General features: G+C 37.4%; 1 protein-coding gene across 2 annotated transcripts in view; it reads left to right on the top strand.

Moving 5' to 3' along the window:
• Grik1 (glutamate receptor, ionotropic, kainate 1) overlaps positions 1-12,302 on the top strand; it is a 409,294-nt gene that overhangs the window by 364,728 nt on the left and 32,264 nt on the right. For both annotated transcript variants that reach the window (XM_005375622.2, XM_005375621.2), the window contains exons 12-13: positions 3,656-3,774; positions 8,071-8,288. In XM_005375622.2, the coding sequence (XP_005375679.1) occupies positions 3,656-3,774; positions 8,071-8,288 (337 nt within the window). The remainder of the gene's footprint in view (positions 1-3,655; positions 3,775-8,070; positions 8,289-12,302) is intronic.

The following is a 12,302-nucleotide window of genomic DNA, read 5'->3' as shown; positions in this document are numbered from 1 at the left end:
GCCTTTCTCTTGCTCTTGAATTTAAAGAAGGAAAGTTTCCATGTGTGAAAGCAAAACTGCAAGCACTATGGTGGTGAAATATAGAAAGTACTGTATAAAAATACAGAAAATACTTCCCTGCAGTGCATAGGGAGACTGTACTCACACTGTTTGGGAGATTGTACTCACTTCGTGCTTTCTAGGCTTTTAAATCTATCTCCGCTACTTGAGAAAGCCACAGAACATACTTTAGAGAAAATTCCCCAATATAAAATCCTGGTTGAATAGGGGTACCAATTCACTTGTACTTTCCATTATCACAGTTTGATACTATAAACTCAGCTACTCTGCACCCATAAGCTAAGGTGTAAAATCATTTTGGTTACTATCCTAATGGCTTGCATGCAAAGCTAGCCAAGTAAAAGTGAAAAACAGTTAATCTCATAATCATCTTTAGCTCTACAAAAAAGCTTTTGAGTTTTTGTTGTGAAGTATACTTTTTTATGTTCATTTAAAAGGGAAAAATAAAGCTCATTGCTGCATTTAAACTAATGCCCTCACAAGATAGACAAGAAAATCATTTGCTGAACTGAGTAGAATTTATAAAGCTGTGGACATGATTAGAACCAGTGAAAGAAAATATTTGAGTCCGGCCTGGGCAACTCTGTGAGATCTTGTCTCAAAATTAAAAAGGGGATCTAAGGAGAATGGCTTAGTGAGGGCTCTGAGATTAATTTCCCATACCACAAATTTAGCTACTATGACTTATGACAAATACTGATATCTATATTCCTATTTTATAGTTGAAATTTTTTTTTACTTTTGGAAAAATATTTAACCCTAAGGAATTATGTCCATGATGAATATACAATTTGAGAAGACCAAATATCCAGAGAGAATGTGAATTACATTTTATGATTGTTTTACTTTCTTTTTAAAAAATAAACTTTTTAAAAGGTTGCAATTGGAAAACAAAAGGAAAAAGCAGGAAATCTTTGAAAGTATATTCTAAGGTTATAATATAAATCCAAAGGCTATGTTACAGTTTCAAATGGAGCTTCCTTCCCCCTTTGGAGGACAAATGGGTCTTTCTCTCTTGAGTGCAGCCCAGTGCCCTCTCAGCCATCAAAAAGTTGCTTAATTAGAGAACTCTGGTATGAGAACTGCTTTATGTCTTCCGCTCAAATGTAAACTTTGCACTTGAAACATAAACTCAAAATGAGTTTTCCCATTTCAACACAGGGCCACTCTGCAACATGCAAGTTTTGACACAGATTCTAAGTATTCTAAGTTGTTCCTTTTGTTGTCATTTTACTGAAAGTCAGAACTGAGTGGAGAGCCCCTTGGGACTAGCGCTTTCAGATTTTCATCAGTGTGGGTCGTGTGTTAGCCTTTCCTCCTGACCTCCCAATGCTGATACACTGACACACTGGCTATATTTAAGCAACCATTAGGAATTTCAAGCTGAAATGTCTATCTCCGGGTAACAAGTGGGTCTGCTGCAGCATAAAAAGTCAGTGTCTTACAACACAGTGTCATGTTATTCATTAATATTCCTCAGTGCATATGCTCCCAAAGTCACACAGAATCAGAATCCAGAGATAGCAAACAGGTACAATAATATCGCTGTTTAGATAGTTTTCTTTTTTGCAACAGAAAATTCAATTAATTGCTCACTTTCAAGAGCAAAGTGTGCCATGCTGGGGGGTGGGGAGGGGAGCGGCCCTCCAAAGAGGTGAGTTCACGAATCAGAGAGTATCAGGAGGATACACAAAATATCAGGGGATGGCGACTGACAGGTTTGTGCTGTATTTTAAAAAAACAACCCTTCTCTTGGATGGATATGCCTCCTAATTTATTGCAATTAGTATTTGTAAATTATTGCTCAAGTAACAATGATATTGTTTAAGTAACAGCAGCTTTACTCTGCGTGCTCTTTCAATTAGTAGGTTCATTAATATTGGTATTCATTCCTTTAGCTCGGCAAACTGTCACTGTTGTAGGAGTGTATAAATTCAAAACTTAATTATATTGCTGAAACAGTAATTAAAATGTATTGGCATGGCACTGTCAATGAAAGCTATATTCATAAGCTTCACAGGGACCACTTACAATGGTGATGACTCAAAAGAGAGTTGGACACCTTTACGGTAGGGTAAACAGGCGGTTATCCCAGTCCCCCTAAGAATTGACAAGGAGCTGCTGCACGCTTTCCAGAAGAGGTTTAGAGAACAGTTTTCATTAAGAGGAACTATCTGCCCGGTTCCTTGTGCATGACTCACAGTAAGCACTCCCTTTTTTGCTGTACATAATATATTCACCTTCAGCCCAGTTTTCCCCGATGTGTCAGCAACCCGCCATTGTTTACTGCTCAGACCTTATGGCTGGAGAGTGCTCCGTATGTTCTCATCAGCTTTACCATACATTAACAGTACCCTAACCCTCCTGCTTGCATTAAAAGGCCTCCGCGGCAAATGGCAAAGCTTCCCGCTAAGAATTATTGCACTTTAAATCATTTCCACATCACTTTGCTGAGTATCTGGTAATATCTCTTCGAACAAAGAAGCACCTCTTGGCACGGTAACCCTGAAAAATAACCTCAGAGTAAAGAATGCCTATGGCCTACACAGTTCAGACGGATGCTTAGAATGTAGAGAAAGAACTAATGGGTTGAGTTTCCCAGACTGTTGTTTTAAATACTCCTCCAAGTGATACCGAGATCCATCCTCTTTACAAATAAAGAAACTGAGGCCAAAAAAGTACAACGAATTGTTCAAGCTGAATTCGTAGACTACTCGTTGTTTTTCCAGAGACTTTTACTGCCTTGCGTACCACCTTGCAGGCAACGCTATGATATGTCACAGAAAGCATTTTTTATCAAACTACAGTGGGAAATTAAAGAGACCGCAGGCTATAGTTTGTGAAAGAATTAAATTAAAAACAAATTATGAACTCAAAATTCTTCAGCAAGGTATGTTATACAGCTAATAGTAATCTACCCCCATGCTTGGTCCATGTTACCTTCACATTAAAGTTTTGTATCTTCAATGAAGTATTGCGATTTTTGTTTCCATACACTATACTATCTGAAAACTATTTAATACATCAGAACCCAGTCCTTGTCCTTGTTACTGCTCATGAAAGTGTTTTCAGCCACACAGTCCCTTTTTTGAACTATGAAACCACTGCACCCCTCAAACTTTTTCTGAGCATCTGTCCATAGAAATTCCTTGAAGGCAACTCACCGTTCTTTGCCTCCTCTGCAGGATCTAGCAACACAGTAAGCTGACTTTTCAGGCATGACGAACAAGGGTGTGACACTCTCATCGCTCGTTGAATGGGTAAACGTTCACACGCAAGAAGCTTTCTTTACAGTCCAGCCAGTTATTCATCAAGGAGGAAATGAATGAAAAAGTGGAAAAATTCAGTAGACCTAGATCTGAGGAGTATAATTCCAGCCAATCCATAGAGTCTCCCTAGAAATAAGTCTGGTAAATACTAACTCAAGGTTCTTTTGCCCACCAAATCTGTCAGTTTATGAATATGGTCTTTCCTCTTAGGGTTGATGCTCCCATCATGAATTGTTGGGTTTTCTGCATTGCTCAGCAAGTTTCTCTGGTGTCCCGTGCAGTGTATTTATCTGCTATTTACGAACTGTTTCTGTTAACTACCGCAGGTTTACACCTTATGAATGGTATAACCCCCACCCGTGCAACCCTGACTCAGATGTGGTGGAAAACAATTTTACTTTACTAAATAGTTTCTGGTTTGGAGTTGGAGCTCTCATGCAGCAAGGTACACCGGTTGCCCATCTTTGTCACGTGCATCCCACAGTCTGCTGACAGGCTTTTGTGCTGGTAAACTCCACCATGAAGCTAGGTGGTAGTCTGAAACACCACCTCAGGGATTTATAACACTAGCAACTGACTTTCAAGCCAGTTCTGAAGACAGAGATAGACGTGTGGCATAAACAAAACTCTCTTGTTGTATATCTAAAATAACACTCTATCCAGCGATGAATGCCCATTTTCCTTTGGGTAGCAAAGGATAAACTGCCTTAGAAATTGTTTACAAATTTACATAGATGGAGGTATCAGTCTTTTCCATTTCAGTCATTACTCCAGAACTCAGATGTTTAAGAAGAGTGGAATTGAAATCCTTTAATTAATAAGTTCGCTTAGATTCCTCCAATTGCTGACAGTTCCTAGAACTTTCGCTTAGCTGCCACTCTTACCAACCCCACTGAGATTCGTCTTAGCCTCTCAGTAACTTTTTACAATGTCCCTCAGTCTGTATCCATAGCAACAGCAAGCTATAGGAGTTGAGGAAATCAAATTCCAGGCAGAAAAATGTAATATAGTGCATAAATGTTCTGCAATTTAAGGGATTTTGCTATTTTTGCAGGAGGAAGGGAGAGTTATTTCAACCTTTGGAAGAAATCCCTCTTTTGTGGATTTTCTTCAGCTTTGATTCTAGGCATATGGTCTAGAAAATACATCCAAGATTAAATGCATTAATTGAAGAAAATCCTAAATCACAGATGCTGTTGTGTTTGGAGTATCTGCTCACTTGACAATAAGCTGCAAAATAAACTGGCAAAGGAAAAATCCAACTGGGGTACACGTTAAACATGTTTGTTATTTGGAAGTGAACATAGAGTTTTTCATCAGGAAGTTGCTATCCTACCACTTGAAATGTTCATATTCCGTGTCTTCAAATGGGAGAGAAGGAGGGAGGGAAGGAGAAAGAGAGAGAGACAGAGAGAGAGAGAGAGAGAGAGAGAGAGAGAGAGAGAGAGAGAAAGAGGGAGAGAGAGAGAGAGAGAGAGAAGGGGAAAGAACACTTATGGTTCTCTAGTATAAAAATACAAAATAATTGAAGAAAGTTGGCAATTAAATGTAGTTTATGTAGGCACTGCTAAATAGGCATAGACACCACCTTATTTACTAGAAATCACTGGCATAAATTTAGACCATAACATAGGGAGCTATAAATCCTGTAAGAAACCCCATTAGAAGCTATATCTTGCTTTACCAGAGCATTTAATTTTCAGAATATTTATCGTGCTAGTAAACACTTTCAGAGTGGAGTTCGCCTTCCATTCCCTACAACCTGCTTCATCTAGCCAACAGAATAGAAAACAGTACATTCAAGTGTCACGGCACATGCAGCAGACTTGCACAGGTGCACGGCTGTGACTGCCTTCTGTCGCATGCATGCACCCACCCCCAGAGCTTCTCTTTCATAACTACCTGTTTGGAGTTTACCATCATCCACAGCAAACTGTGGGATGCAGTGTCTGTTAGTTACCACTACCTTGGGTACATGACAGTCAGCCCCAACCAGACTCTGCTTGTCTTTCAAGAAGTGTGTAAACATTTGTCAGGTGCAACAAATGTTTCCATGTTCAAACCTGTGGTGCTCATGACTGTTGGACATCTGTCCTTGGCACGCGGAGTGGAACCAGGTACCTGTGCTCTGTTGCGCTCTCTCTCATTTGCAGAAGCTCGTCATTGTACTCAATTGGAAACCATTTTGTTGGATTTCTTTTTGGAGGTGATGATCAGGCTTTCTCTTTTCTACAGAGCGTGAGCAAAGTCTGGATCGGGATTGGCTGTCATGTCTGCCATAAAAGGCACTAAAGAGACTTCAGCAAGTATTGTCTCAAATCCCAAATATTCCCTATGGCGCTTTACTCTACTTGTACTGCTTTCATAATTCATCTTCTAGCATCCCCAACCTACACACGTCACCTCTTCTTGAAGGAGGCTATTTCTAAATACATCAGTTTATGTTGAGAACCATAATATTCACAAAGTTATGTGACGATTTAAGAAAATACAGATGGACATGGAGCAATTTAATTGATGCCATCCACTGAGAGTTTTAAATACAATTTCAGTAGGTTTACTGAATGGTTTTCTAATTTCCAAAAGAATTTCATCCAACTTCCTAAATATTTATTTTAAGGTGAAAAAGATGAATTTACATTATTAAATGTCAACAGCTGATTATTTGTGTGTCTGTCCAGTTTTACTGCCATGTTGATACTTAACAGTGCAAATATACAAATTGAAAGTTTATCTCTTCATAAATGCAACCAAATTACATAAGGATAAATTTGCAGCAGAAAAGCTGTACCTATAAACTAAGAAAAATACTTCTGTTAAATGTGTTCTTTATTTCCCATGGCTATTTTATTAAATAAATGCCATTTTAACAATAACCAACTAAAGGCCTAAAATAAAATCACATTGCCACAGGGCTGTTAGATCAATTAAGTACAAAGATATGAAACAACCTTGGGCTTTAAACACACACACCCATCGGCATATAAATCCCATTAAGCCGTAAGATTAAAACAACAGCTACAAATTATTCCACTAAATCCTTGGAGGCAATTTACTGGAAACTATTATAAATTTTTGTATTATTACACGCTCAAGTTCAAACAAACAAAAGGAAGAAATACAAATTGCAGTCAAACTATTTGCCTCATTAAAAGGGAGTAAAACACAAAGATACCTAATAGCATTAGGAGAACATTTCTGTGTATTCAAAGGCCAGAAACTGCTGGACTTCATCTGCTTGTTACCAGCCTTAAGCTGGCTTTGATTTCGTGAGCAATCTGTGCATCTCTATATAGATTAAACCTCAACATTAACTCATTTGGGGCTGGGGATTTAGCTCAGCGGCAAAGAGCCCCTGCCTGGCAAGCGCAAGGTCGTGAGTTCGGTTCCCGGTACCGGAGAAAAACCAAAAAAAAAAAAAAACAAAAAAAAAAACAAAACATTAACTCATTTATTTATAGATTGGTAGACTCTAGTTTTTCCTTCTATTTTAAGCCATCATTAACTACAAGATTTCTAAACACCCAATCACTTTTTTCAGGAAGGATCCTATAAATCAAATGTTTTATCTGCTGTACTTTTTGGGATTTTAAATTTAGATTGTTCTTCTTCCACTCTTTGATAATATAAGCTTGTCGTGCCTTCAGGTTCACTGAAGAATTGTTAGGTACACAACCAAGGGTGAATTTCAGGCAAATGGACTAGCCACAACCCATTTATGAATTAGAGCAATTGGAGTGAACTCAGCTGTGTGTCTGGCCCCTTCTGATTCTGCTACTGAATTTATAAACATCCACGAACCCATTAGACTAAAACTGAACTAGGCTTTTTTTCAAGATGTAAATTTAGCCCATGGACTCTTTCTTTGAGAGAGAAAAATTTTCTTGGTGAACATATTAAGTGCCTCTTAAACATTACCTTTTAAACATAACCATGAATCAATCATCTGAATGTCATCCAAAATGTATATTCTTACCATGAAGGGTTTCTCTCCACCTGAAAAATAGCCAGTTTTTGAGTGTAATTAAGAAATAGTACTTTGTTAAAATACAAAAATTATGTTTTTCAGAGAGTAAATATCTTTCTAGCCAAATAAGATTCTATATCAGAAAAAAGAATTGTAGCTCTACAAGGAACATAAAACAAAAAATGATTCATTCAGTGTCAAGTATGGCTACATCTTATTTAGTTTTATTTGCAAAATCCCAGTGTTTTATTAAAGTATATGTGATAAATGGCACAACGTTAATCTTTGGAAAGTTTCTCATAGTCTTTAATCTTAAATAAAAACAAGTTAGTATTTTAAACTTTTCATAATAACACAAAGAGGTTGAGGTGCTTGCCTGGCAAGCACAAGGTCCTGAGTTCAAGTTCTGGTACCAAAGAAAAAAGACCTAAAACATCTTATTTCACACTATAAGATGCGCTTCAGACAACAATAAAAAGCCAGAAGCCTTAGGATGGATGTCTCAATTTTAAGCAATTGAAGTGCTAAATTTTAGGCATAGAACACCCCAAGATTAAAGCTATTTTAATATGATCAACCACTAATAAATATCTTTTAATAAGAAGCAATGATTTAAAGAAAGGATCATTTAGATTTTGCTCCATTTCCAGAAAATACATTTATTTCATCTATATACAGCATAGTATGTCCTTGAAGGGCTCATCTCCCTACAACAGTGTCTTTCCTTTTCTCCTGACTCTGCTTAACACCCTTACTCCGATGATATCATCACAGGATCAGAGCTGATGCCTAAAGCTCTCTCGACCAGAATAGTTGGTGGAATATGGTGGTTTTTCACCCTAATCATCATTTCATCCTACACTGCCAATCTTGCTGCCTTCTTGACAGTAGAGAGGATGGAATCCCCCATAGATTCGGCAGATGATCTGGCAAAGCAAACCAAGATAGAATACGGCGCTGTCAGAGATGGATCAACAATGACCTTCTTCAAGGTAAGAATCTGCTGATGTGTTCTCAGTGGTAACTTTACACCGGAGAGAAAGGGGGGCAGATGATATTCCGTCCAATTTAAAAGCAAATAGATATTAGGGAACTTTTTAATGAAATGAAATTTATAATGTTATGATCCTATTAAAAGGAACCTCTGTGCCCTCACCAATCAGTGTAAAGCAACTTCTTTCTTCTGTCATTTCTTTTATCCCCAGTGTGATTCGCTAAGATCCACAGGTCAGTATGCTCTTGGGCTTTATCACAGTGCTGCCTTTGCAACATAGTCTAAATACCTGTTAATTAAACATTCATTTAAGGAACCCACAAAATGAATATTGCTTAATCTAAAATTCTGACAAGCAGAATATTGGAATGTCATCATTTTGTTCTCCATTCTGTACTTGTAGAAGCAGATAACAAAAAATAAATTCTGTGGGTATTCCCATTTAGTTAAAGAATTTTAAAAAGAAAACAAATCCCAAGGAACTCTGCTCTAATATTGTGTATGTAGCAATGAAAGACAGTTTTCCCAGCCATGCCTGATGCCTCCAGTAGCCATGAGAGCCTTTTGTGACTCCAAAGGAGAATTAAATTAGAGTGGATTTATTTTAAGGTCAAGTGCATTTCACTTTTCAGATCTTTTTAATTACCTGGAATAATGAAATTGATTTCTGCTTTGCTTATGGAGTAAGCCTTAGTACTTTTATTATCAAATCTCAGATACTATAATTCCTGAGAGTAAAGAAAGGGATTTTAATAGATCTGCTAGGTTTAGAGATCACAAGGTTTAGCCTTTCATTTACAGTGAAGCAAGCAAGACCTTCAGAAGCTGAGTTAGCTGCTTGTAGTCACCTGTTTCCTGATGGAGAAGGTCCTAGAATAGCGTTTAAGAAACACTGATGGAGGTAAAGATGCTTGTAAGGGGAAGACAATGGTTATAGCCAAAATAAACCTTAAAATCACCTTTGTGAAAGTTTCACACCCAGATTATCAAAGATGAAGTTGTTAGCCCAGGATGAAGTAGACTGTCTTGACTTATGGAGAATATTAATCTACACACAAAAACTAAGGGAAGTACAAACAATGTACCCTCCTTGGCATAATAGTATTTGCTCACACAACAGACATTACAGATGCCGTGAATTTTAGCATTATTATGTCACAATAATAATGATAAATAAGATTTATTTGTATTGCAAATGAACTATTTATAGAGTTTTATCAAAAAGCACACTAATATAAAAAGCAGGATTTACTTTTCCTACTGTTAAGAAAAATACTCTTAAATACTCTTTAAGAACAATGTCTTTGGCTGAATGAATGTGTAAATCATGGTGATTGTTTCTTTCCTGGAGAGTGATATTCTAAGAACAAATAATAATAAATATATGGCTTCCCAAGCTTCTCAAAGTATTTTCTTAAACATAATGTAAAGAGACATAAGTTGCTTCAACCTAGTGATACATCATGGTTCTTGTCAGAAACCACACGTCTTTGTTATTTTTCTTTCATTGCTGAGACAAAATATCTACCTCCCAGAATTAAGGAAGGAAAGGTTTATTTAGCTCACAGTTTGTGGAGGTTTCAGTCCACATTTGGCTGGCTCCAAAGCAGAGTGGCACATGGCAGAGGGCAACAGTTCATAGCAGTGGTGGAAAACAACAAGAGCAGAAAGGGAGGAGCAGCAGAGAGTAAGCTTCTTCCCCTCCCTTATATTGTATGCAGGCTCCCTGCCCTAGGGTGGGTATAGCACTCACACCCATAATCCCAGCACTGGACCATGAGTCAATCATAAACTCCAGAAGCCCACCCCATGACTGCCTGAGGCTTTGAGGGGACATCAAGACACAAACCATAGCATCAGGAAATCACTTGCCAGGCACACAGGGCAGAGCAACAGTGTCTTATATCTGAAAAACTGTCTCAAATCAAAGAGTTTCATTTTTTTTATTTTAAAGATAAAAGAATGAAAACATTAACAAACACACATACATTTACAAAATAACACAAAAACAATACAAGCAATACAGAATTTCAGACAAAGTGATAGGAAATTAACAAAGGTTGTTGTATTATATACTGATGTCTTCAAATTAGTTACTCAGATAAAAAATATAAGCATGTAAGATTGATCAAACAATTAAACATTAACTGTTCCTTTCAATAAAGCAATAGAAATCAGTAGTACAACTATCTTAGCTATCCTGTATATATGTATATATTTTTTTTTCCCTTCTTTCTTTCTTTTCTCTTTTCCCTCATCCCAGTTGCTCTTTACTTTTGAGCACTTTCCTTCCCTTTCACAATATCTATTGTATCTCCTACATTTTATTCACTTTTTTAGGTTCTCATACTAGTGAGACAATACAGTGTTTACACATGTGGGTCTGATTTATTTCACCTATGAGTATGGTCTCTAATTCTGTCCATTTACCTCTAAAAGCCTCGAGTTTATCTTTCTTTATAGCTGAGTAATATTTCATTATATAAAAATGCTACAGTTTTAAACCAGCTTTGGTAGTACATATCTATAATCCTGATGCTCTGGGAAGCTGATGCAGGAAGATCTCAAGTTTGAGCCCAGCCTGAGTATCATAACAACCTACTAAGATCTTTGTCTGTCTGTCTGTTTTTCTCAACAGATATCTGATAGATGATAGATAGGTAGATAGATAGATAGATAGATAGATAGATAGATAGATAGATAACAATAAAAAGTGGGGTGTGGGCTTAGTTGGGTGTGAAAAGTTTAAAGTCCCAGGGAATGGGCTATTAAAAGCAGAAGAGATACTCTATTCTTCACGATGTGCAGTGCCAGTGCCCAAGGGAACGCTCTGAGCTGCTCTTTGACAAAGCAGTAGAGGTGTAAAGGACCCAAGAGTAAAGGACCTGCATATTCACAGTGTCCCCACACTCATTCTGACTAGTGTTTGCTCATGAGCCCTTTTGAACAACCAGAATGCTGGTCCCATTTTTGCAGCAAGACCCTGGGGTGACTGCATGAAGATGGTGCTGCTCCCAACTCTGCTCTCTGGGCATTTTCAGAAAGAGCTCCTGCTTGATCTTTAGCCTGCCAATGAGAACAAAGGAAAGTGCTCTCTCAGATTGCCAAGCAAATGATCGGGCAATAAACATTTCAAGAGGAAAGAATACGGTGAAAGTACAAAATGCAAGAGACTCTTTGTAAGTAAATACACAGGTCCTTTGGGCAGAGGCAAAGACATTTCCACTGCTTCGTCAAAGAGCAGCCCAGCCTCTTCCTTTGGCATTGGCATCTAGAAGAATGGAGAACCTCTTCTTCTAATACCCCATTTCCTGGTACATACTTTGTTTTTTTTTAATTTATTTTAAAAAATAAAAGAAGGAAAACATATTAACAAACAGACATCCATTTACAGAACAGCATAAGAACAATACAAACAAAACAGAGTTACACACAAAGTTGTAGGAAATTAATCATGGTTGTTGTATTATTTATTGATATCTTCAAAGTAGTTTCTCAGGAAAACAAATAGAGACATACAAGATTGATCAAACAAGTAATCATTAACTGTTCCTTTCTGTGGAGCAATAGAAGACAGTAGTTCAACTACGTTAGCTATCCTGTATAAACATACTTACATAATTTCCCCTTCTTTCCCTTCTCTTCTCCCACACCCCACTTGCCTTTACTTTTGAGCATTTTCCTTTCATTTCACAATGTCTATCATACCTCTTAGTTTTTATTCACTCTTTCAGGTCTTACACTAGTGATATAATATGATGATTACACATGCAGGTCTGATTTATTTCACTTATGAGTATGGTCTCTAGTTGTGACCCTATACCTATAAACAACTTGAGTTTATTTTCCTTTATAGCCAAGGAATATTCCATCATATAAAAGTACCACAATTTTTTTATCCAGTCCTCTGTGGATGGACATTTGGGTTGCTTCCACAGCTTAATAATTACAAATTGTGCTGCTATGAACACGGGTGCATATATATCACTGTGATATGATGTTTTCAGCTCTT

Source organism: Chinchilla lanigera, unplaced genomic scaffold, assembly GCF_000276665.1.
Source record: "Chinchilla lanigera isolate Chin_1 unplaced genomic scaffold, ChiLan1.0 scaffold00006, whole genome shotgun sequence".
Lineage (NCBI taxonomy): Eukaryota > Metazoa > Chordata > Mammalia > Rodentia > Chinchillidae > Chinchilla > Chinchilla lanigera.
The sequence above is the reverse complement of the archived record's forward strand: the minus strand, read 5'-3'. Positions and strand labels throughout refer to the sequence as shown.